The sequence below is a fragment of the Anser brachyrhynchus genome (genome assembly GCF_964034855.1).
Source record: "Anser brachyrhynchus genome assembly, chromosome: 24".
Lineage (NCBI taxonomy): Eukaryota > Metazoa > Chordata > Aves > Anseriformes > Anatidae > Anser > Anser brachyrhynchus.
Window position 1 is genome coordinate 4,651,740 of NC_137717.1, and position 23,883 is coordinate 4,675,622.

The 23,883-nt window shown below is 47.1% G+C and overlaps 1 protein-coding gene across 2 annotated transcripts; it reads right to left on the reverse strand.

Moving 5' to 3' along the window:
• Window positions 1-59: 59 nt before the first annotated feature.
• TRNAU1AP (tRNA selenocysteine 1 associated protein 1) lies at window positions 60-23,806 on the reverse strand. Of its 2 annotated transcripts, XM_080566648.1 has the most exons (18): window positions 23,621-23,806; window positions 20,881-20,978; window positions 20,000-20,099; window positions 17,135-17,187; window positions 15,752-15,883; window positions 12,510-12,629; window positions 10,932-11,094; window positions 10,326-10,359; window positions 7,901-8,535; window positions 6,702-6,862; window positions 5,367-5,577; window positions 5,065-5,133; window positions 3,854-3,991; window positions 3,214-3,330; window positions 2,058-2,134; window positions 1,299-1,358; window positions 818-925; window positions 60-417 (listed from the first exon to the last, which is right to left on the reverse strand). In XM_080566648.1, the coding sequence occupies exons 1-9, from the start codon at window positions 23,645-23,647 to the stop codon at window positions 8,399-8,401; spliced, it is 864 nt and encodes a 287-aa protein (XP_080422774.1). In that variant the 5' UTR covers window positions 23,648-23,806; the 3' UTR covers window positions 60-417; window positions 818-925; window positions 1,299-1,358; window positions 2,058-2,134; window positions 3,214-3,330; window positions 3,854-3,991; window positions 5,065-5,133; window positions 5,367-5,577; window positions 6,702-6,862; window positions 7,901-8,398. The 2 variants fall into 2 exon arrangements, with proteins under 2 accessions (XP_080422774.1, XP_080422773.1); XM_080566647.1 differs by having other exon boundaries at window positions 60-393; window positions 799-925; window positions 3,214-4,074; window positions 6,702-8,535.
• Window positions 23,807-23,883: the final 77 nt, after the last annotated feature.

Sequence of the window (23,883 nt, forward strand, 5' to 3'; positions counted from 1 at the left end):
TTAAGGGCACCCAGCAGGCGTCACAAACCCCGGACACAAACACAGGAGACAGAGCAAGAGCTTCAAGTGATCGCCTTTATTCACCCCTCCCAATATTCCACACATCCTCAAATATTCACGTATTTTAAGTATTTCAAATATTCCAGACCCTCCCCCCAAAGCTCTTTTTCTGCGAAAACTCCCTGGAAGGGATCAGTCTTCCACAGTGAGCACACGAACGGAAGCTTCAGCAGCACCCAGAACCCGGGAGGTTCCCGCTGCCTGCGGTGCTCAGCAGCTGGTGCACAGCAGCAGCTCTCCCACCTGGGGGAGCTCACAGCTCACCGAGGAGCCAGGGTCCCGTTACACACAACCGCGGCTGCTTTGGGAGTAGGATACTGAGACTGAAACCTTCTCTTCTCTCAGCTCCACATACACCTGGGGAGGGAAGAGAACGCCCGGTCAGAACGAAGCTCAGCCTGACACAGCGCACGGGGGTTCCAGTTCCTGCTGGAGCCTGGCCTCAGCCCCATATCCGCAGGATTCATCCAGCAGTCTCCCAACAAAGGCATCATCACCGACCAGGCCATGCTCAGAGGAATGGTGACGGAGAAACAGACAGCTCATCTCACAGGGACTCTGCCCTGAAGGAATCAGGCCACCCAATTACAGACCGTACTAACGAATCTGATCGTTCCCTCCTGCAGAGCCCCAGCAGGCTGCCGCCTCCAGCACAGGCGGCCACCTCGCAGCCAGGCCGAGCTGCCCCTCGGCCAGCACTGTCAAGATCCCCCTCAAAACCACCCAACGTCTGCTGACCACTCACAAAGACACTCACCCAATCCACTTCACACTTTCCTCGTGATTTCGGCCTTCAGCAAACTGATTCCCGTCATGGGGGAGAGGGGCTCACGAGCTCCAGCCTCTTCCACTACGGGAGTAATTCCTGAAAGAGACAATGGAACCAGGTGGGCGCCTGAAGTTGGTAGGCTGCTGCGTGCAGAGAATCAATGCTCCAAATCCAGCCCCAGTAAACACCAGCCCAGAAACCCTCACTGCATCTCTGGTCTCTACGCCAGACACGTTTCCTCAGTCTCCTGACTTCCATTCCCACCCCAGCCCCCGCCAGGGGAACAAGCTGACACGGACTGTCATCAAACTGGCCCCTCTCAGAGCTGGGATGTACCAGCAAAAAGGCCAAGACCAGTTTGAATTTTTCCTTTTCCTCCTTTTTTGACCACAAGACCGGTATTCAGATCCGATGGGAAAGGGATATGGAGGGACAGGCTGCCGAGCTCTGACAAGGCACACGCTCTCACCTCGAGTCCATCCCGGCAGGCAGGCCATCAGCTGAGCGAGCTCGCAAACACCAAGGAACCCTGAAACACATTGCAACAACACCCCGAGTCAGCAACGGGCTGCAGACGCCTCTTCGTGAGCACGCGCCGCTGACACAGCCAGCCCACAGACCGAAGCCCCAGTGAGGGGGAAGCCCCCTCAAAAACGTCTGAAAAGATATAGGAGGGGCGAGTGACAGCAACAGGCAGAAGAGGCCCAGCAGTCAAAGACCTTCCTCTTGCTCTCGCATGTTGTTGGAGACCTGCAGCTATTTCAGAGCCACAGCTCTTGGATTAACATGCACAGGAGGTAAAAACCGACCTGTTTTGGCAAAGCCTGCTATAGCTGGAGAAAAAAGGGGCAGATGCATCAGAAGCAAAGTCATCTACTGGCTTTTGATCAAATTTGATTCTCAGTTCTGCCACTAGGGCCAAAGGATGCTAGAGAAATCCTCCTTCTACCCCAACTAAACATGATTTTGGTAAGAGCAGGAAATAAGGGGAGTTCACAGATCTTAACGACTGGAGGGAATATTTTAACAGGCCCACCAGGGGGAAATCCTCCCCTGCAGGGGATCCAAGGATCCTCCTACAGGGGATCTGTAGCGCCTGGAACAGGAACCGCCTTCAGAAATACCTGCAAGCGGAGGGCTGCGGAGTACTGCTGCCCTGAGGAAAGGAGGCAGCAAGCCCCACTCCCAGCACTGATGGCAGCCTGCAGGGTATGCTCACACCGCTCACCTGCCTGGTGCTGCGGGGCCACCTCCCACACCGGGACGACGCTGGGGACTGCAGCAGTCTTGAACTCCAGGTAGTTTCTTATGGAAAAGAAAAGGACATTTTAAAGCAGCAGAACAGCAGCAACACCCCCCACGCCTCCCCTTCCCCCTCGCAGCGAGGCCCCTGGAGCGCCCCTCCGGGTCCTCCCTCCCGCTCAGGCCTTGTATTTCCCTCTAATGTTGCTGGGCAGCTACGGAGGCTCCAGCTGCTCGGCGACCGTCGAGGAAAACGGGTGGCTCTGGGCTCCTTTTTGACTGCATCTGCCACAGCACCGAGGCAGAGGCAGCTTCGATAGGGCCGGCCAGGCTCCAGCCCCCCACCCCCCCCCCCTCCTCCCCGCCCCGGTTTTTACCTCACCCAGGGGCAGGGAGGCGGCCATGTCACCCTGCAGCCGCGCTGCCCGCCATCCGAGCGCCCCCAGCTGCCGCCGCCCGGTAGCCGAGCCCCCGAGGCACCGATGCGACGGGGCCGGACGGAGGGAAGGCGCCGGGAGCGGGCGGATGGCGGCGGATGGCGCCCGGGCCGCAGCCTTCACACCTGGCCGCCATTACAAAGAGAGGCTGGAGGCGGGCGGCCGCGGGTCTTTTATAGGGAGAGAGCGCGGGCGCTGATTGGCTGCTGCGGCCAGGCCCTGCCGCTGCGCCTTCTGGGAATTGTAGTCCGGGCAGCCCCCCCCCCCCCCCCCGGCCGCCATGACAGGCCATGCTGCTCCCCCAAATCAACGTGCCCGCCACCGCCAGCAGCCGGGAAGGAAGGGGGAAACCTCACCCCAGCGCGGCAGGACCTGTGTTTGCAACCCCTTAACTTGCACAGGGGGCGAGCTGTGCTGTGCCACCCGCCTCCTACACGACCCCCCATCTCCCTGGCACTGACACGACAAATTTCTGCCTCCTCCGCCCCGCGAGGCGTGTGTCAGGGGCTGCTCGTTGAAAGGTGAAGGCAGCCGCTGTATTTCTCCTGCTCCATCTCTCTGGAAGGCAGGGGGCACACCCCACCCTCGGGGAATGGAAGAAAAGGTTCTTGGAAGCAGAAGTCTGTCTGCCAAGACAATCCCTCTGTCATGTTCCTGGCTCGTAATCTGTAATTAGTGGAAAGGATTTAAAATGAGAGCACCTACCAACTGATTGGAAGGGACTGCTCAAGTTTCTGCTGATACTGATGCTGAAGGCACAACCACCACGAGAAATCCGGCCGAAAAGCTGGATCTTAAAGCTTTGCGTCCTGCCCCTGAGCCCTGGAGAAAGCGCAAAAAAAGATGACAGAGAACAATAGTTAGGTTTTTAACCTGCTCTGAGCAAAATTCACAGGTCGGAAATTCACATCGCCCTTTCCAACTGGTAACCCCGCACCACAAACATGCCAGACTACTGCCAAAATAAGCCTGGCACCCATTTAAAGCAGAAGTCTGGAAATGAGCCCCAAACCTTCCATGAGCAAGCTCTTCTAAAAACAGTCCTTGTCAAAGCTGCTGGGACAGGTTACGAGCAGGTGGCCCCATCGTCCACAGCCCCTGCAGCTGTTCTGCTAAGTCACAAGGCGTTCCCTGGGGGCCCAAATTCATCTGGGGACAACAGCTCACAAAAACTGAAGCTAGAAACTCCCCACCCAAATCCTAAGACATGAGAGAAACTGGGAGTTCATCGTAGCAAAAAAAAAAAAAGAAAAAAAAGACAACATTGGTAAACATCAAGTGTTTGGGAAGTAAATGGGGAAAATCCCCAAAGATCAGTATGGAATCCAGACATCGCTCAGTAGACCTCAGCTCATCACAGTCTGAGCACAAAGACAGATGGAGGAACAAAGCAGAGCAGTGAAAATCCTGCTGCAGTGCTCGCCTGTACGGTCAGCACGGCCCCGACGGAACCTCCACTTGTGGTCTGGAGCCTTGCATCAACCTGCAGGGGGAGAGCAGATGCTGGAAGAGGCTGCAGCTCCTTCACTGGACACCTGGGAGCAGAGTAACCCGCAGGGAAGCTCTCTGTGAAAAAGCAAGCACAAAGTACTGGTGCAGTTGGCTTGCTGGTTCTGAACGCAGAGGGACAAGACAAGCCCTGGCCAGGCACAGCTCTCAATCTGCAGCATTTTAACTGCTTTATCTACCATTGCTTTGACCCTGGCTATTCTGCAGCAGCAGCATGATGCTGGCTGAGAGAAATGGAGCACCTACCAAGCAGTACCCTCAAAGCCCCCCTTGCAACACTTACTGCACCTGTTAAAACCATCTGGACTGGGAAATGACTGCTAAGAAAGAAAAGAGCAGTAAAACTTGGTGAAAAAAGGAGGTATCTACTGAAGAAATGTTCTGAACAACCAAAAAGATAAAGAAAGCTTTGTCAGTGACTTTTTTTCTGAGCTAGTTCTATCCGTTTTCAAATGCAGCTATTGCATTTAAAACGTGCAGCCCATCCTGTCATAAAATTAATTTCGTGTCTAAGTAAATCCCAAGTTAAATCCAGAAACTGGAGTATCCAGTATGGTTTACAAGCGGCACTGGGAGACTGCTAGTCTGGAAGGTAAAAATTCCTCTCTGATCTCATTTAGCAGAAGCTGGGGATTAGCAAGCCAGTAACAAGGAAACCAACAGCACTTCAAGATCAGAGTAAAACACCTCCATTTCTCAAAAGGGATTCCGAAGAATCCGAAAGGTGCTCAGCACTTCTTGGCAGAGTGCGCGACATGAACCTGTCTCCTGAAACTGGTCCAAATAACAAGGATCTTCCCGAGGCAGGCACAGAGAAAACATCACTGCAGGTGCCTGGTCAGACCCCGTAACTTGTACATGCTTGTTAACCAAGAGGTTTCACGCCCCTCGCCTTCACACCACTGGAAGCCGGTCAGAATTTCCCCCAGGCCATCCCTGATGCTGGCTTTTAATTAACCACACGGTAATTGCAACAGGATACCCTGCAAGCCTGGCAGCTTATGGTTTGGCAATCGCCACCCAATGCCCGACAGGAGTAACACCCACCTCTGTGCAGCTCCACAGCTGGCTGAACTTTTTCCAGTCTCCGTGACTCAAATTGTCATCCAAGAGCCCCTGCAATTTAAAGAATAATCTACACTGGATCATCACAGCTCAGCCAAGCAATGTCATAAGAATGTTTAAGTCATTTTTGTGACTAAATGCTGCACGCTGAAAGGTAGAATGCTTCAGAATCTAAATCACAGATTTTGATGTAATTTACAAGAATTGCATAATCTCAGTGAGCTGTGCTATCATCTGCCTCGGATTCCTTGCCTTCAGCACACAAAGATAAAAGCAGAATTTACCTTACTACGTGGAGTCCTCATCTTTCATCTTGCATTATACCGAATGGTAATTAATCAGGGCTTTTCCTGTGGCCATCCACAAGAAACAGAATCCCACACTCTGTTTAACTTGGATTCCAAAACAAACCCTACACGTCCAGGTGACTGGCTGTTTTGTAGCTCCACATAAAAGTCTCCTCTGCGCTCCAGGTGCTGCAATAGTGGCCAGGAGCTGAAAATGAACATTAAGATGAATAAGTGACACACGAAAAAAAAGTGCAGAGAGATTACCAGCTCAACAGAACGTTGGCTGAGATTCACAAACAACCCCAAAAGACTGGCAGGGATGATTAAAACTCCACGCCTACAAAGTAACGCGAGGGAGGATGCTTTCTCATCTCACCAGCCTGGTGCTGCACCTCTCCCATCCGTAACAAGGTAGGGAGAGGAAACTGCCTCCTGTCTCACTCACCCCAATTCCCTGGGTGGGGGAGCAGTTCGATTCTACCCCTGTCTCTTCAGGGTAATTCCCAGCTTTGACGGACAGCTGTAAGAATTCGATTTCCTCTCCTAATGCCCTGGGCTTTTCCTGACCCCCTTCCCTGTTGCTGGGGGCTGCCCTTCCCTTCCTCAGCCAGCAGAGAGGGATCGGCCTCACGCATTAAGGGAACGCGGCCCAAACACTCCCATCAACCTCCTTCCTAAAAGGAAATGCACGAGCTGTTTTGAGCCCTGTAGCACCCTGAAAGAGGCCTCAGTGGGTAATCTCTGTTGGCCTCTGTACTCCCAAATTGTTCTCCCCATAGGGGCCCGAGGGTCTGTGTATCAGAGCTATCCTGGAAGCTTGGGATGCCACTAACGACGGATCAGACCACTACCAACTTTCTTTCTGTGACAAAACTAGAAGACAGCAAAATGATTTTGCCTCAGGGTCACTGTCTGTGAGGGGTGCTACTCTGTGATAACCTGTCCCACTGTCCTTTAGACAGTGCTGCTTCCCTTCATCCTCCACGTCCTGCAAATATCAGGTCTGTGACAGCTGTCTGGCAGCAGCGTAGTTCATGAAGCTTAGATGGATGTGGCTTATCCATCCATTAGGGAGTATTAAACAGGACAGCAACACTGGCCAGCCACACAACAGCAACACAGATTTCTATTGATAAAGTAATCGTGGCTTCAGGCCACCTCCTGCAGCGAATGAGGAGGGCTGCTTTATAAAAGCTAAAGTTTGGGGGGATAGAGAACAGCAGGTCAAAAAGAGAATGAAGGGCACACAGAGTAGCACTCCTGTAGCACAGTAACAGAACGATCTAGAAACCATGTAACTGCAGAACACAAAAACCTTCTTTACATCACCTCCAGAACGCCACTCTATTGAGCAGACGCTTTCCAAGAAGAGGGGCATCATTTTGCTCAGTGCTCAGCACCGCCAACCAGCTACATCCGAAGAAAAAAGCGCTCTGCTCTCTTCCACCTCTCCGCTGCCTTTGAAACACTGCACCGGGAACATTCATTTCCTTAAATTCAGAGTAACTCAAGGTTAGGACACTGTTAACAGCCCACAGCAGTCAAAAGCATAGCAGGAGGAAAAAAATTCACAGCTGGTGAGAACGCGGGGGTCCAGCAGTCCTCTTAGCACTTGTTCAGAAGTTTGCTTAATCCAGCGTACGTTACCATCACCCTCATATTCACGGTACGTTTACCATTGCAGTTGATAAAAAGACCACAGACCGACAAATATATCATAATTATGGACACAAACAAAGGCGTAGTAGAAGTAGGTTTTATGAAAGTATTTAAATTTTGTGGCAAATCTCTGCATCAACATGGGGAGGGAGGCAACTTAATGCTTTGCAGTAGCAATTTCAGTTACCAAACTATTTCTTGGATAGGCATTTATTACAGGTAGTTTATCTGTTCCTGTTTCTCAAAGAGTTTAAGGCACAAAAGCCTGAAAAGGGCTTATAACACGTACATAAGTGCTATCAGTTTCGCTGTCACCTCTAACGCAACATAATATTAGCTTAAATATATTGCTAGTCCATCCAGCTTATACAACATCCAGTAGAAAAATGCTTTCCAAGTTAGCAACAATTTGTTGCACAAAATATAGATTGCTCTGACCCGTTTTTGCTGCAAGATCTTCAGTTTCACCGTATACACTCTGACAAGACAGTGGAAGACGCTGTGAAACCTTAACATCATCACGAGACCATCAACGCCTGTCCACAATGAAAAAGGCATGATACACAGAATAACATTTAAACAAGGTTGTTGGCAAAAGTGTTTTAAACTGCTTGACTGGTGAGGAATTATTTCCTCACACATAGGTGGAGAGGCAGGCCAAACACGCTAGAGACCACCTGGTGGAAGGCATCGGTCTGTAGTAGTTATAAAACTCCTTTCTGTCTTTCCTTTCCAAAATGCTCTTCAGGCAGATTGCTTAAGAACACCAAGCTATAAACTCGCTAGCTCAAGATCACAGCTTAGATTAAGCAGAACACAAACTTTCATCTACACAGTTCTTTCCCATACTCAGTTTACAGCAACCTTACCCAGTCACTAGAAAGCTTCTGAGACATTTTAGCGGTATCTGACAGTGACTCTTCAAAAAATAAACAAACACATTTATGAGAGTCGGATCAAATGACTAAAGACAGTTAAATGGGCATCAAAACAGAAAGGGGGGCACGAACCAAAATGCAGAGTGTAATTTTACTTAAAAGACCAACTTTTTTATTGTACGTTGGAGTAGAGTCTTTCCCCTGTGCCATCTTGTTGAAAGTTTATAAATTACAAGAAGTATTACGAGTTCACTTCAAGACAAAAGGAATAAAACTGCTGCAGTTCTAACTTTCACCATGAATCAAAGTTACCATGATGCTCCTACGACACTCATGTCGTACAGGAAACGCCACAGGCCTCCTGTACTTCGAGTAACAGACCTGGGTGCACAAAGGGCCACCCCTCACTACTGCAGGATCCAGGTGCAGCGTTAACAGTCCGGAGCGCACTGGCGGGTTTGTCACACAGACAGTGCCTCAGCAACGAGGCTATAACATGGCTGGAATCTCTGACGAGACAGTGTCCAAAGGCTGCCAATGACAGTCCATCAAGGCATCGTAGAGCTCTTCGCTCTGTTCCATAAACTGTTTATTTGCTTCGTGGACGTCCAACTGAGGCGTCGGGTCTGAAGGAAGAAAGACAGACAAACAGGTCACATGCCAAATGCGTTAGAAAAACCCCCCACCCCATAAATATGTTAGTTTTATGAAAAAAAATGTGGAGGGAGTCCCAGAGCATTCCCATCGCTCACCCCGTCATGAACCTGACTAGAACAGCCCTGGTAAACCTTTGCGCAACGGGATAAGAGCTAACTAGGTGCAGGTATGTCCCTCTTGTCAGTGGTGACTGCCCCCCTAGCAGAGCCAACAGAGAGAACGCATACCTGCACCTCGCAGCCCAGTGTAGCCACTTAAACTGCCAAAGAAGGTGGGTTGGCACTAAGGCACGGGACTGCAAAGTGGAGCAGCGGAGGCGCAGGCACACGTTCCCTTCTGCTCCCTCCGCTACGGGGTCAGAGTGGATGGCTGGGGACGGTAGCGTCTTACGCTGCTGCAACAAGAGTCACCAGAGCTCATCTGCCAAAGCCTCGAACATCTCAAAGCATTTCACAGTCAGTAACCAAAGAAGTGCCAGTGACAGCCAGTGAATTAAGCATGAACATGTGCCCTGTTTTACAGCTGGAAGAATTGTCTGTAAAGCGTTTCGGGGCAGGAGAGCGACCCAGTGGGTACGATTCTGCTGCTACCAATGTATACTCAACATTTTGCAAAAACTGACTCATTGCATTACCCAAACAACCTGTAGGATTTAAGGCTCACCTAACAACACCCACAATCTAAAGGCTAGGTTACCAAACTAGCACAGTCACTTCGGTCAGTAAGCAAGTACCAGAGTGCAAAGAAACTAGCCAACTGAATGGAAAAACTACAAAGCACATCTGGAATAAAATGCTTGTAAACATGTTTGGTTTCAGCTATATCATGTTGCAACACATCACAGGGAAACACAATTAAGAACAGAGTGATGCACTGGCAAAACATTATTTCAGCTTCCTACAAATTTCAACATATTAGTACATAGGAAATTTAATCAACGAGCAAAAGACACCCCAGAGATATTCTAATTCCAGCACTGGTGTATTAGTTTCAGCAAAAAGGAAAGCTCTCGTGTAATGCTTTGAAAAGCCAGCGAGGGCTTTCTCATTGACATCATTGCTTATAGCCGCAGATCATACACAGGATCTAGCTGCTTTCTACTTTTACCATTTTTCGTTTTTTGTTTTTAAGAGAACAGTAAGATACACTGTATAGTGCATATTCCATTCAAGACCGAAATTTGGAATTACGAGTACGAAATAAGTATTTCTTGCATGAATAAATGAAAACAGCTCATATGTATGTTTAAAACCACGATGTTTTAGTGGTTCATTTCAACTAATGACTGCTAAAACAAATATTTTACCAGTATGCTAACTGATATTATTTCTTTTTAAAACAATAAGCACAGTTTAAGTATCCTGGACTCTAAATAACAAGAATCTACAGAAAAACAGAATAACTACATTGTTTTTGTAGCCTACCAGAAAATAAAAAAGGGATAAAATCTTGTATATTGTAGAAGACTAATATCTGTATTTTCAGGGCAAAGGAGATGTGAACACTAAACCACAACTGGTCTCAATGCTAGTGAAGTCAATTCGTTTCAGCCCTGACAAGGTCTAGACTAAGAATAGCAACTGTAAAATAAGGATACAAGCCAGGTGATAGGGACCAGCAAATTTTCTCAGACCTCCAATTTACTCAAAGACAAAGGTATATTATACATTGAATTTAGGGGCCAATTTGAGAAAGACTCTCCATCTGCAATCAGTGCAAAGAAAATACACAACTTCAGTAAAGAATTCAGGAAACATACCTTCCAATGCATCCTCACCAACTTCTTCATATGACTGCAAAGACAAAAAAAAGCCCTTAGGACAGCAGATACTATTTTTTTAAAAAACAAACATCACCTGTTGATTACTACTGTCATACACTGACTTTTATAACTGACTGATTACAACACAATTCTTCACGCACAAGCCCTCCGATCCACTCCCAGAAGGCTCCAGGGGGAGATCCCACACTAAACTTCTAACAGAGGCAGCAGTTATTGAAATTCCTGTGGTGCAGTGGGTGGCTGTCTTGATCTGTTTTATCCTCTAAACCAAGGCCTGTGAAGGATCCCAGAAGTCAGTCTCAGCACTGGCTGTCTGACTGCCCGTATCAAGAAAAACCTTCTACCATGACAACCGTATTTAGAGCCCCCTTATGCCCCACAGACCTTTTTACCCACCCAGTCCTAGGAACAACCCCTACACATGACAACAGTGCAGGCCAGGGTCTTCTGAACGGTTTTGCTTCCTCATCAAGTAGCTATATGAAAACAGAAGAGCTTGAAGGTAACATGTGCCCATTAGAGTTTAGAAAGCTGTTTTGTGCTGACAGATCACTGCAGAGTGAGCGCTTTGCCCTGTCCTACCTGCATTGTGCTCTGCGTGTAGCCGTACTGGGGGTAGCTGTAGCTGTAACTGCCCGTGTTCTGGTCGTAGCCCCACTGGGCGTAGTAGTTGTGATATTGTTGGTAATATTGGTTATAATTATAGCTGTACATCTGATTGTACTCCATTGGTTTCACACGATTACTTGAAAAAAAACAAAGCGGGAATAAGTTACAAATAATGCAGAGCAATTACGAAAAAGCAGAAGTGAAATAGCTTAAGGTACAGAGGGTTTATTCTAGCATGCAAATTTCAGTCTTTACAATATATTCACTATTTATTGTGGTAATTTTTATCATTTGCATACGTGTGCAGAAAGAAAGAAGTGGTTTCTATTTAACCCCCTTTCCTGTATTCATATTCATCTTCATTAATAAAATAAACACTGCTTTCATTCTTTATGAGTAATTCAGTATCACCTCCTGGCTTTGGGAAGGGAAGAGTTTGGGACTACAGGTCTCAGCTTAGAATATCCTGAGCCATGATCCAGATTCTTGGGTCCCTTTTTCTTTCTGACAAATGAGAAGTACTACTCTGCAGCCTCCTGAGACGAGATACTGAGTCTTGCTTTACATGAAGAGCTAAAGACTTAGAGCCTTGCAAAAGAACTGGGGTTTCTTTTGGTGAGAATGGTCCAAAACCTTCTGCCACTGTCACAAAGCCTAAGCAACAACGGGTTGTCCCCATTCTCACTGAATTGGATGGTCTTCAACGCAAATAGTTTAAAGAGCTCATAAGTAAAAAGGACTACGAGTAATTATAAATGTATCTGTTTAACAGCCTGTGAGCTAACTAAAATTCTCATTCCTTGCCATAAAGAGGCAGCGGTCCCAAGAAATTGGGAATCCCACCTGATTATCAGGATTCGAAATAATGAGATGACAAATGTACCTTGCAAATGAGAATGTCACACGCAAAGCTTTATCTAATGATGAAATCAGTGAGAAGTAGGAAGAGGGAAACATCAGTCTTCTTACCACAGTACATTCCCTTTTCCCTTCCTTATCCCCCCAAGACTTCTGAGGTCACTGAAAATCTAAATATTATTCAAATAGGGAGCAATTACTATTATTCGTATTACCCTAGTGCTACGAGCCCCAAGTCAGACCAGGATCTCATTGTATCAGGTTCTGAACAAACACAGAAAAAAAAGTTAATCCCTGCCCCAAAATCAGTAGACATTGTAATAGAATTAGCAAGGTAATTGAGCTTTGCTATCCAGAAGTCAGTAAGCAGATTTAGATTATTTCAATTTAATGCAAAGGAACATATACTTTAAAAATAATCACATTTAAATACAGTGTGTGTATGTGTGCGCATTTAATAATGTATATAATTAAAAATAGTGTAAAATGTTCAGTCTTGATCTAACGTTATAATTTTTTTGATTCCTCCGCATTCTGATACTCTAGCTAGTTTATTATATTTGTGTGTATTCCTTCACTTTGTGATGGAAACATCCAGGATACGCACCCAAATCACTAAAAGTTATTAAAAAATGCACGTGTTTTCATAAGATACTGCTCTTAAATATGACATCTGGCTGCTCTTATACTCACGCTTTTGGTATAGCCACACTCAAGCGTACAGGTTTAGAGCCCAACCCCACGGCTCCTTGACACTCTGTCAGCGCTCTTTTCTGTTCCAGTTCATCCGTGAATTTCACAAACCCGTAACCTCTGCAGAGATACGGAATAATTTGTATCAAGCAACAGCAAAAAAAGCCACGCTGCTTGTTTTATAATATTTACAGTGAAATCTAAATCGGTTTTGAAAAACACAGCAAATGAAACACTTGGGCTAGGGCTTTTAGGAGAGATTAAATGATTCCCTGTTCCAGTTGTTTTGCATTGTTTGCAGAATGTTTGACACATGTCTGAACTTCGGGAGCACTTTCAAGAGCTTCAGAAAAGTAAACTAAATCTTGTGCCAGTGGATTCTGGGGAACTTGAAGTGAGCTGACACAAGACGTGTTGAAATGCGTGAACAGACAGTAGCAAAGCCTCAAAATCTATATTGGGAGGACACCGATAATCTAAACGGTTGCAAGTCAGCACAGGATTGACAAGACATAGGCATCATCGCCGTACCTAAAACTGCCCCACTATGAAGGAAAACTTTGTTTTTCCATAGGATTGACCGAGATGCACTTTCTAATCAAGTCCTTTTTTCAACACAAAACTACTCAAACAGGCTTTCTGTCATTCCCAACAACCACACGATCCCATCAGCGTTCTCAACAGTGGACCTGAAAACAAGCTCTTAACATCAACTTGCTAAAACCTGCTGACAGCACAACTTGAGCAGGGTAACGTGCAGCCAGCATGCCCTCACCTCTGCAGCGATGCTTCCCTGCAGCACCGAGCAGAGTGTACATTAGCCAGAGAAAAATCATTAATTCCCCCCAACCCCAAAAGTCCTTTGCGTGGGATTTGATGCTGTAGTGAGTCAGAAGTAACACAACAGCATCCAAGAGGGCAGTGCCAGGATCCCAGGATGGGATGGGCCGCCTCACGCAGCAGAAAGATCAAAGACTTAGGTGTGGGAGGGAAAGAGGAATCCATCTAGGTGAAGGAAGGAGGTTGGGAGGGAAAGGGCTTGTCTACCCGGGGAAAAGAACGAGCCGTAAGCGAGGGTGTAAATTTACAGCGTATTATCTATTCTGTGGGAACAATTACATGCAAAATAACACACACACAAATTCTGAAAGTGGCATCACCTAGCATTCATAGTACGGCCACACTGGAAGCTATTACAGAGCAGTCAGTGCCCCAGAAAATGCAACGTCTTGCACAGCAAGCTACACATACGAGTCCGAGTATATATTTATATATACATATGTGCGTGTGTATATGTGTGCTCCCCATACACAGAAGCTCCCCAAATCAAAGCTCAGACCTGTCTATATACAAACTAGGTAATTAAGCAAGAGCAAAGCTCTACATGGGTACCCATTCTGTTTAAAATTGGTTGTCTTAGTTTAACTTGCCCTCTCTGAAAGCACTGTGGTGAATTAAACCAGTGTAAATCAATATTTAAGTCAAATTTAGGTGTTCACACACAACATTGTGTACGTTTCTAAGCTGCTACAAAAACTCCCGTAGCCTTTCAGACGGGACCAGGAGTGTTTAAGTGAAACCATGAATGTTGCCAGTTCCAAACTAGAGACGGATGGAGAGTCAGATGTAGTGCACAGGTGGCTGGGTGCAGCAAGGCAGAGAGCCATTCTTCCAACATTTGGGGATGCTTATTTTTTTTCCATATCAGTGGCTAAACCAGATTTTGTAAAAAAAAAACAAAAAAAAAAACAAAACAAAACACAAATCCCCTGCCAAAAATAACCCCAACAACGAGTCATTTCTATGAGGTCAGGACCTCCCTGGCAGACATTCTGTCCTGTCCCAGAAGTTAAGAGAAGACCCCCAGCCTGCACCCATGGCATAAAGCAAGGCAACAGGCAGAGTACTGCAGCATCAGGCTCCAAGGTTCTCTCTTGCCTGGACGGGAGGTGCTGGGAGGAGCCTTCCTGAGCCTGGAAGGGCCTGGGCTTCACCAGGCACGTCCACAAACCCCAAGATCCTCTCTCGCACCACACTGACACCTGCATTGCCTCAGCTTTGAGTAACTGCACAAGTCACAACAAAGCCCTGGCAGCAACAGCCCAGGGGAGACTGCTGTGCTCTTCCCAGCAATATGTAAACCCCTGTCCCTTCCCCAGCTACCACAGGTCCCCTTTCCTTGTGGTCTGCACCTAGGAACTGTTCCCAAAGCCACCTACTGGCCCAACGTCCATCACCCAGCACCTATTTTGCAGCAAGTACAGCAAAACGGGAGCTGGAGGAGGCACCTGGGCACAGCTGGTCTCAGGCGAGGTGGCAGTAACAGCACAGAGCGTGACAGAGCAGCTCTGCAGGAGGTTCGGGTTGGACGTAAGGGAGAACTTCATTACTAGAGAGCTGTTGCAGCACTGGAATAGGCTGCCCGGACAAGTTGCATTATCTCATCCTGGGAGATTTTCCAGGCTACACAATTCATGGCTGACCTGATCTTGTGTTGGCAGCAGCCCTGCTCAGAGTGGGAAGTTGGACAAGACACCTCCAGACATTCCTTCAGAGCAATGCATCTAAAGAGTGAGAAACCCTTACGTGAGACAGAGGGAGATCTACAGCCACAACACTCTCCTAGGCATTGGATCAGAATACTGTGTGTCACTGAAGCCATGTTCTGTTTTGAAAAATAAGGATGCTGACCAACTGGTGGACCAACGGAGTGGTCTCTCTTCTAAGAAAAGAGTTTCATTTTCTGCTCTTTAGAAAATGTTTGATTAAGAAAGCTAAGGCTTTGACATCTGTTTTTGATGAGACATTTCCAGTGAAGACGAACAATACAGCTACTAACTACATGACAATGAATCATAGCTTTGTTCGCCCTACCCTGTGAGAGACAAAAAACTGTAAAGCTTCCCTAAGAATATACACTCAACAGCCGAAAGACTGCAAAAGCAAAATTCTATCTGCAAGTCCAGGAGCCAGTGTTTATAGATCACTTAGACATTTTTCAGCATTTTCAGAAGTGCAGTAACATACTGCCAACACACAAGGAGCACGACAGAAGAGTGACAATATGCCATGGTGACCTACCAAAACCCAAACACTGCAGAGTGAGTATCCAAGAACACTGTATTTTTAGCAGGTATGGGATCTACTAAACTTACATAACTAATATTTTTCCCTTGCTGCATTACATCTTTCCTGTTGCTGCATGTGAAGTGAAAGAAAAGAAGGAATAAAACATAACTTACTTGGATACTCCTGCCTGGTCCAAAACAACTTTTCCACCTCTACACGATGGATAAACTTTAACAAAAAACTCATATAACATGCCATCATCCACATCAGGAGTCAGATCTCCCACGAAAAGGGAATATTCTGGACTAAAGAAATCAAAAGAAAACTTCTTAAGCACAAATACACACACACACACACACACACAGTGTGCTGAGCAACAGCTAACATTGAGCCTATGAATTTGACTTCAGAGAGAAGTGATATTAAAGGACATCCACTTGATATTGCTTTGTATTTAAAGATAATTCCATTTTTTAGTTCTCAGAGGATATTGAACTGGGCACCATACATGAATTTCTAATACTGCAAGGAAACATTGTATTGTTTATAGATTTGCTATTTCCTACATACTGATCTTAAATTCTAGTATATAAATTAGATACTTTGATGTTAAAAAGTTTAAATATTTAAAAAGACAATCCTGACAAACCAGCTGAGCCACACAAAAGATAAAGCATAAAACTGACAGGTGATCTAAGTTAACCTCTCTCTGCTAAAGGCTCATGGAGCGAGTTGCTGGAGCCAGAAAGGTTGTGTTATCCATCTGTTACACACGACTATTTCCAGAGCAAACAGAACCGCAAGAATTAGTTACCAGATGTAAATCTCATTCTTTGCCCCATCTGTAATGCCTTGATTCTAATCTAAAGTTATTATTTTTTTAAAGATTCATAAATAATTACCTAAAATAAAAATATAATTGCAGAGATATGACTAACACTACCCTTGTAAATTGCAGGACTGTGTTGTTTTCACCCTAGCACACACCTGCCTGAACATCTCCTTGTGTTATTAATTCAACTGTGTAAGCGTTTCTGGGCAGGCACTATGAAAGGTATTCACACCACCCAACTTCAGAAGCCTAATTTAGCCCATTCGCCTCCTTCCACACCTTTCACTGTCAAGGGAAAAAGATGGGCTCCTCCAGAGGGCAACTCCGAGCGCCTCTCCCTCTCTGCTGACTGCGGTGGTACTCTAGCCAGTTAAGCCAGGTGGCGTGAAACCACTGCATCTATATCCAGGTGCCAAACACATTTATGGCATTATATGGTGCCAGCATGTTACAGCATCACAAGTATTTATAGTGTGTTCCAAGACGGTTTAATGTAATCCACATTATTAATTGTGGGATTTAGTTATCTGGCACTGCTCGACAAAATGGTATAAGCCTCGGTTCTATGCATCCCATGAATTCTCTCCTGTCCAAATATGCTGGCTGTACATTTTGTCCGGCAGTGATGAACTTGTGGGTTTACATATTTTGAATACTCTTTGCAAGGTAATTGATAAGGAGACATTAAACAGGCAAAACTAATATTTGAATATTGAGTGTTTACCTGTTATCGGGCTGTTTTCCATACGTTGCATAATTCAATTTAAATCGCTTTGCCTGAAACAAGGCAAAAATGAATCCATACATTCAAATGTTTCCATGTGAATCCAAACAATTAGGAAAAAATACAATAAGCTAACTTTACTTCAAATTTTTTAAAAAATTTAATACTAACAGATGTTCAGTGCAGTCAGGCCAGTCAGTTAAGGTATCAAGAACAACATTTTTGTTTTACTTCAGTCCAGCTATAATAATGAAAATCAGCAAACAACCTGCACCAAGAGGTTTGGACTGTCTTTACTTCAACAGTTTATAAAGCTAGTGAAAGACAGGTGGACCTTACATAGCATCAAATTTTTATTTCTTTACGGGAGGAAAGAAAACTGAGGTACTAACAGCAAGCATTAAATGACTTCTAATTTTAAGGTCTTAAACTGAAATGATATCACATATAGTTGGACATTTGTGAATTACAAGGATACTGACAGAGCAGAATCTGCCACACTGGAAAATGGAATCAATCCCTGATTCTAGAAGAATGCCTAAATATTTTGCTCTGGATGATGCACTCACTTATTTTTGGGGAAAAAAAAAGGGGGGGGTCATCTGAAAGACTTACCTGTCGTTTGATAGTGGAGGCCTCCCTAAACTTTGCACTTGACCTTTTTTTTTAAAAAAACAAACATTCCCCAGGAGCCTAGATTTGTGTCACAGGCACATCTGAAACTCATAGCCCCCATCCTACCAGCTTTCATCCCACCTCACATTTAAATTTGACCAAGATCTAAGGAGCTGAAGATCTTCTACCTCAAAATCCTGCGGGTCTCAGTCCCAGAGGCACTCTTATGTGATGCTCAGCACACAGTGACCCAAGTAGGCTCACTGCAGAGTGCAATGGTAACTGCTATTTTCTTCCGAAACATGTCTGACAGAGGAAGAAGCAAAGGGTTGCACCCCTTTACAAGAATACTGGTTTCATAACTCACCCAGGCAGTGGAAGACCTAAGCGGGATTCCCTTGTCAGTATGAGGGGCTTCAAAACCATTTTTCTATCTCCCAACAGGCTTCCAAAGCAGACATCCCTCTGTACTACACAGTGGCATAGCATCAAAGAATTCAATTTGGTCAAAGAAAGCAAGCCTACTGTGAGTCCATAACCTAGAGATCAGAATGTTTGTTTAGTACAGTGGAGAGCCTAGAGTGCTCCTGTGCCTTGCGCGATGTATTCCCTCAAAGATAGTGTAAATAATTCTTGGGAAATAGAGCAAAGACTTAACTCTAGGCTATAATCATGTTCCTTGCATGCTTGCATTCACTGGTGCACAGTGGTACACAACTCTTTCTGTGGACCATTTACAAGCTTAGTTTCCTAACATAAAATTGAGATTCCATTCTGAAACACTTTGATCTTTTTTCTTTTTTTTGGATCTAGTTCTTCACTGCAATACTTTGGGTGTAAAATCAATGAGAAAACTGAGAGTATTTCCACTCTTACAGGAACTGGGGACACTAATTCTGTAAAAGAGAGACGATAAGAGCGCCACAGCTCTCTGTTATTCCTTTGGCAGATTCAGGATTTAAAAATAAATAAAAGAGTGAGCCACATTCAGTTTTCTGCAATCAAGAGAAAAAGTATCTAAACGCAAGAGACGAGCTGGACAGTTGCCTGCTGAGAGCACTGGTTTAGGCTGCCTACATTGGGGCTCTGTCTGACATCCGTAATTCCCTCCATGTATTATGGAAATCATCCCTCCAAACAACACTACATTTTGAATTAAACTCGGGATAAATGCCAGTATTTCCAAAACCAAACTTCAATTATTATCTTCTCACAGGAGCTGTTCTCTTTCTCTCTCTGGTGACTACGGAAGGCATCTAGGAAGATCAGCTTCCCTTAGTCAGGGCCTCTGACTTGCAATATATGGGTTATTAAACGGGACAGGAGAGGACTTCCAGACCTCTTATCTACCCCTTTCGACAGGGGATGTCATCCTCTTAGGAAGGCTGACCAAATAGTTCAAGGAACACCACCCAAACTTCCCAGTTTCCAACTCAGTGCATTAACTGCTCTGAAACAGACGTCCATTTACCTTAATATATCACACTGTAATAGAGGCGATTCTAGAGCTGCTTTATGAACCAGTCATCCCAGCTACTGCAGCCAAATTCTGTGGGTACAACGGACAGCTGTGTCAGCCATCCCATTTTAATATCCTACACGTTCAAGTCAACACCCTAAAATTAGCCTCTATGACTATTCCTCCTCTTCTTCCTAACTACCTAGCTTTTAGGTACCCGAGACATTTGTTATGCATTGCAATTATAAAACGGACTAGCTATTTCTCCACTGTAAATAGGTTTGAATAACTTTTCTTTGCTAAGGGCCAAGAATAATGCAAGGCTTAAAAGTCACTTTTCTCTTGCAAATCAATGCTACGCAAAACTCAGCGTAAACTTGCAAGTTCATCTTGTGCATATATCACAACGTGCAAACTATAGAAAATGCATATGGAACTACAAATGGAGAGAGACAGAAGGACTGTGGTACGTATACTCAACCTATTTTTTCCTTGTTCTTCTCTGGTTTCTCATCAGTCCAACTTTGGTAACAGTAGAAAGGCTCAGAAATAGAAAAACACACCACAACATTTCTATACCTGGGTATTATCCAGACATTCAAACAAAAATTAACATTTTTCCAATAATTATCTGAGTAAGAACATAATAGCTTTATGTTCATTAACTTAAGTCTAAAGAAAAGAACAATCCCAGTTTGCTAACTACTTGTCTGTAATCATTATTCAAAATACAGTTTCTACTTCTATTTCTTCACAATTTGCTTTTCTACTGGCTGATTTGATTTACTTACCGGTGTAGCACCAGGAAGCGGTTTTCCATTGATTTTGTGTAAACACTTCTCTGCAGTAGCTAGATCTGCAAATTCTACAAAGCAATAGCCTGCTGGAATTCTGAACATAGACACAGGAGAGGAGAGAAAAGGATTTCAGATTTAAAACATTTGAGGAGGACTACTATATTTTCAGATAACTGCTAGGAAATTTGCTATAGCAGCAATATATAGAACAATTTCCTTTTCAAAGTACAAACGTTAGCTACCAAGCAGAATCTAGCACAGTAATCTTGGATCTTCACTGAAGTGATAGCCCCTACTTACCAGTAAGTCAGGTCAACATAAGGACACAGAAAATACTTTTGCTCAGTTATTCCACTTCCTCCTTTCACGGACTATAACTTTTCCCACCCAAATTTAAGCGACTGAAAAACGAAATCGCGGCATTTACAAAAACACAAGACTACGTTATCCTGCGTACAGTCACCCATTCTAAATGAACTCAGGAGGTCTTCACGTGGCTCTTTCTAAGTTAGACTTCCCAGCTCTGCTAGCATCGTGTAGCTGCACTAGTGCAATGATTAACAGACTTGTCACTGAAGTCTTCAGCCCAGAACACGTAACTCCCAGATGGACTGTATGCCATACGTGTGCCATTCTGAAGGAGTGCTGAAGCACTGCAGGATGGTTCACTGATGGGGAGGTCGAAGAGCCAGCAACTTCCTCCCCATTGCTATCATCAATACACTCATATTGTTGGCAGCAATGGTGAAAAGCTGAAAGGGAAAATCACGCTCGTACGGACAGGACCACAGCGATGCCACGTAAAGGGCAAACAGTTCAATCCAAATGTAGAGATGCAGCGGCAGAACGAATTGAGAACAAGCAGAAAGAGTTACCCTGTCAACCTGTTTCGAATGATTTTTACACTCAGTACAAGCTCTCCCATGGTGGCAAAGGCTCTTGAAACAAAGTTTTCATCCATATATGGCTCCAGCTACAAAAGCAAAAAAGTAAGTTAGATCAGGGCAACTACAAAAAGGAGAATATATGTGTCAATGTCACCCTAAGCAGTTAAAACATTATTGAGAAGTATTTTACCCTTACACTTCAAAAAGAAGACTCATTTAAGAGGGTCGATGCCACTCAAAACCAGCAGGCATGCATGAACCAGGCTCAACAGTCTGCAAAGTGGAACCCAAGAGACAGCATGAATTTCAGAGAACAGGGAGCTTTCACAGAAGGACAAAAGCCACTCAGAGACATACAGCAACAAACTGAGCGTTCACTACACAGGAGCAGGGGGTAAGGAGATGGCAAGCTCCTTCTCTCTATGCAAACGGAGGTTGGCCCAGCACTGACAGTACACAGGTGTGGCGCAGCCCGGGGTGCTATGACGAACGGGTGGCGTGCGTCAGGTAACACAGCCTCCATCGAGCTAGGGTCGGGGTTTGCAGAGCCGTGCCAACCTCGCGCAACCGCGGAGCTCCGTGGGGCAGCACTGGGAGTCCTCTAGTCGCAGCCCGCGGCAGGTCTGCCCGTGGGGTGTACGCGGGAAGGCAGCACGGTGTGTGTTGTGATGTGATGTGGCTGTGGTCCTGTGTGAATGACGACACCGTGTGTGTGTGTGTGCGGGTGTCCGGATGGTGCAAGTGGCTGAAAAGTGCGAAACGCCCCTGCAATTCGGACTGAATACACGACGAAGGGACTGGGACACAGTTTAGTGGGTGAGATTGCTGGTAGGGTGATGGTTGGACCAGACGATCTTGAAGGTCTTTTCCGACCTTAAGGATTCTAAAAGGATGCCTCCGTGTAACGCAAAGCGGCACGGTAAAGAAGAGAACTAACAGAAGTTAGGATCGTGTGCGATGCACGTGCTGACAGGCAGCACCGTGTGGGACAAGCAACAGGGGGTACGGTGGCTGCGTGTTTGCGAGTGAAAAGAGGGATTGTGCATGCATGGAGTTCGCACTGGCATCACGCGGGTGGTGTGGAAGAGGTGAAGAGGTGTGGGGAAAATACAAATAGCTCCGCGTGAGTACAAACACCTATGGCCTTGTGGTGATAGCCCTGGAGCATGCCTGTGTGCCTGTCAGGTACCGGGTGTTTCCTACACTCGTGTGCACGAGGGAATGTGCAGACTCATGCGGTCTCTGTGTGCACCTGACAACAGGCGACCGTGCTGCCCTTGCACGTGCAAAAGTTGGCAGATGCCCTGCTGAGGAGCGAGCGTGAATCACCAATGACTTTTACACGTGCAAGTCGCTGGAGGTAGCCCTACTCCGTAGGGACGGGCCGTGTGGTATGTGTGTGCCCGTGAAAGGCAGGCTCATAGAGGCAACAGGCGGCGGCTGCTGGGGTCCGTACGTTTGTGTTCCACAGAGCAGTGGGCTGCTTGTGAGAGAGGCGGCTGAAAAAGACGCTGTGGAGAGGTTGTAGGTGTCCCTTTGTGCGGGTAAGCATGGGAGCATGAACATGAGTGCAGAGCTGTGAGTGTGTCAGTGCCGTGAGCGTGTCCCCTGAAGCACGTGAGCACACAGGTGTAGCAGCAAGTCAGCTACAGGCTTGTGAGTGTGTCAGTGCCTACGAGAACACAAACATGACAGCGTGAGTGCATGTAAGTGCCTGACACCAGCGCGAGTGACACTGGTCAAGTGCCACGAGCGTGCCTGTGCCCACAGCTGCAGGCAAGCCACGAGGGTCCCCGCGCGGGTGTGCGCCTGCCCACGAGCCTGGCTGTGTGTGAGGTGCCTCCGGGTGTGTGTCAGCAGGGGCAGGTGTGTGTGTGTGTGTGTGCGCGAGCTGGTGTGTGCCTGGCAGCGTGTGCGTGACTGTGGCTGGCTTGGAAGCCTGTGTGTGTCAGAGTGCATGTGTCAGTCAGCGTGTCAGTGTGTGTGCCTGTGTGTGGGGGTGTCAGTGCGAGGGTGTCACTGTGGGTGTCACTGTGGGTGTCAGGGAGCGTGCAAGTGTCAGGGAGTGTGCGAGTGTCACTGTGCCAGTCAGTACGAGTGTGAGAGACTGCGTGTGTCTGTCAGTCAGTGCGAGTGTCAGGGAGTGTGCGAGTGTCGCTGTGTCAGTCAGTGCAAGTTTGAGGGACTGCGTGTGTCTGTCTGTCAGTCAGTGCGAGTGTGCGGCACTGAGTGTGTCTGTCTGTCAGTCTGTCAGTGCGAGTGTGCGGGACCGCGTGTGCCTGTCAGTCTGTCAGTGCAAGCCTGCGGGACTGCGTGTGTCCGTCAGTCAGTCAGTGCGAGTGTGCAGGACTGCATGTGCCTGTCTGTCAGTCTGTCAGTCAGTGAGAGCGTGCGGGACTGTGCTTGTCAGTCAGTCAGTGAGAGCGTGCGGGACAGCGTGTGTCCGTCTGTCAGTCAGTCAGTCAGTCTGTCAGTCAGTCAGTCAGAGCGTGCGGGACTGTGTCAGTCTGTGCCAGTGTGCGGGACTGCGTGTGTCAGTCAGTCTGTCAGTCAGTGCGAGCGTGCGGGACGGCGTGTGTCCGTCAGTCCGTCCGCCTGTCAGTCAGTCAGCCCGTCAGTGCTCCCCAGCCCCCGGCAGTGCCCGCAGCCCCGGCTGCCCTCCCTCCTCCTCCTCCTCCTCCTCCGCCCGCCGCACAAAGCCCCGCGCGGGTCCCGGCCGGACACTCACGTCCCCCATCCACAGGCTGGCGGCCATGCTGCTCCCGCAGGCCCCGGGGCGGGCTCGGCGGGGCCGCGGCTTCGCCCTCCCGGCTCGGCCCCGCCGCCGGCGCCGCCTCTCGCCGTGCCCTCGGCCCGCTCCGCCGCCGCGCTGCCCCGCCGCCGCCTCCTCCGCGGCGCCCGGCGGGCGGAGAGAGCGGCGCCCCCGCCGCCACGGGCGGCCCCGGCCCGCGGCAGCGGCCCCTGCCGGCAGGAGGAGCGAGAGAGGGCGGG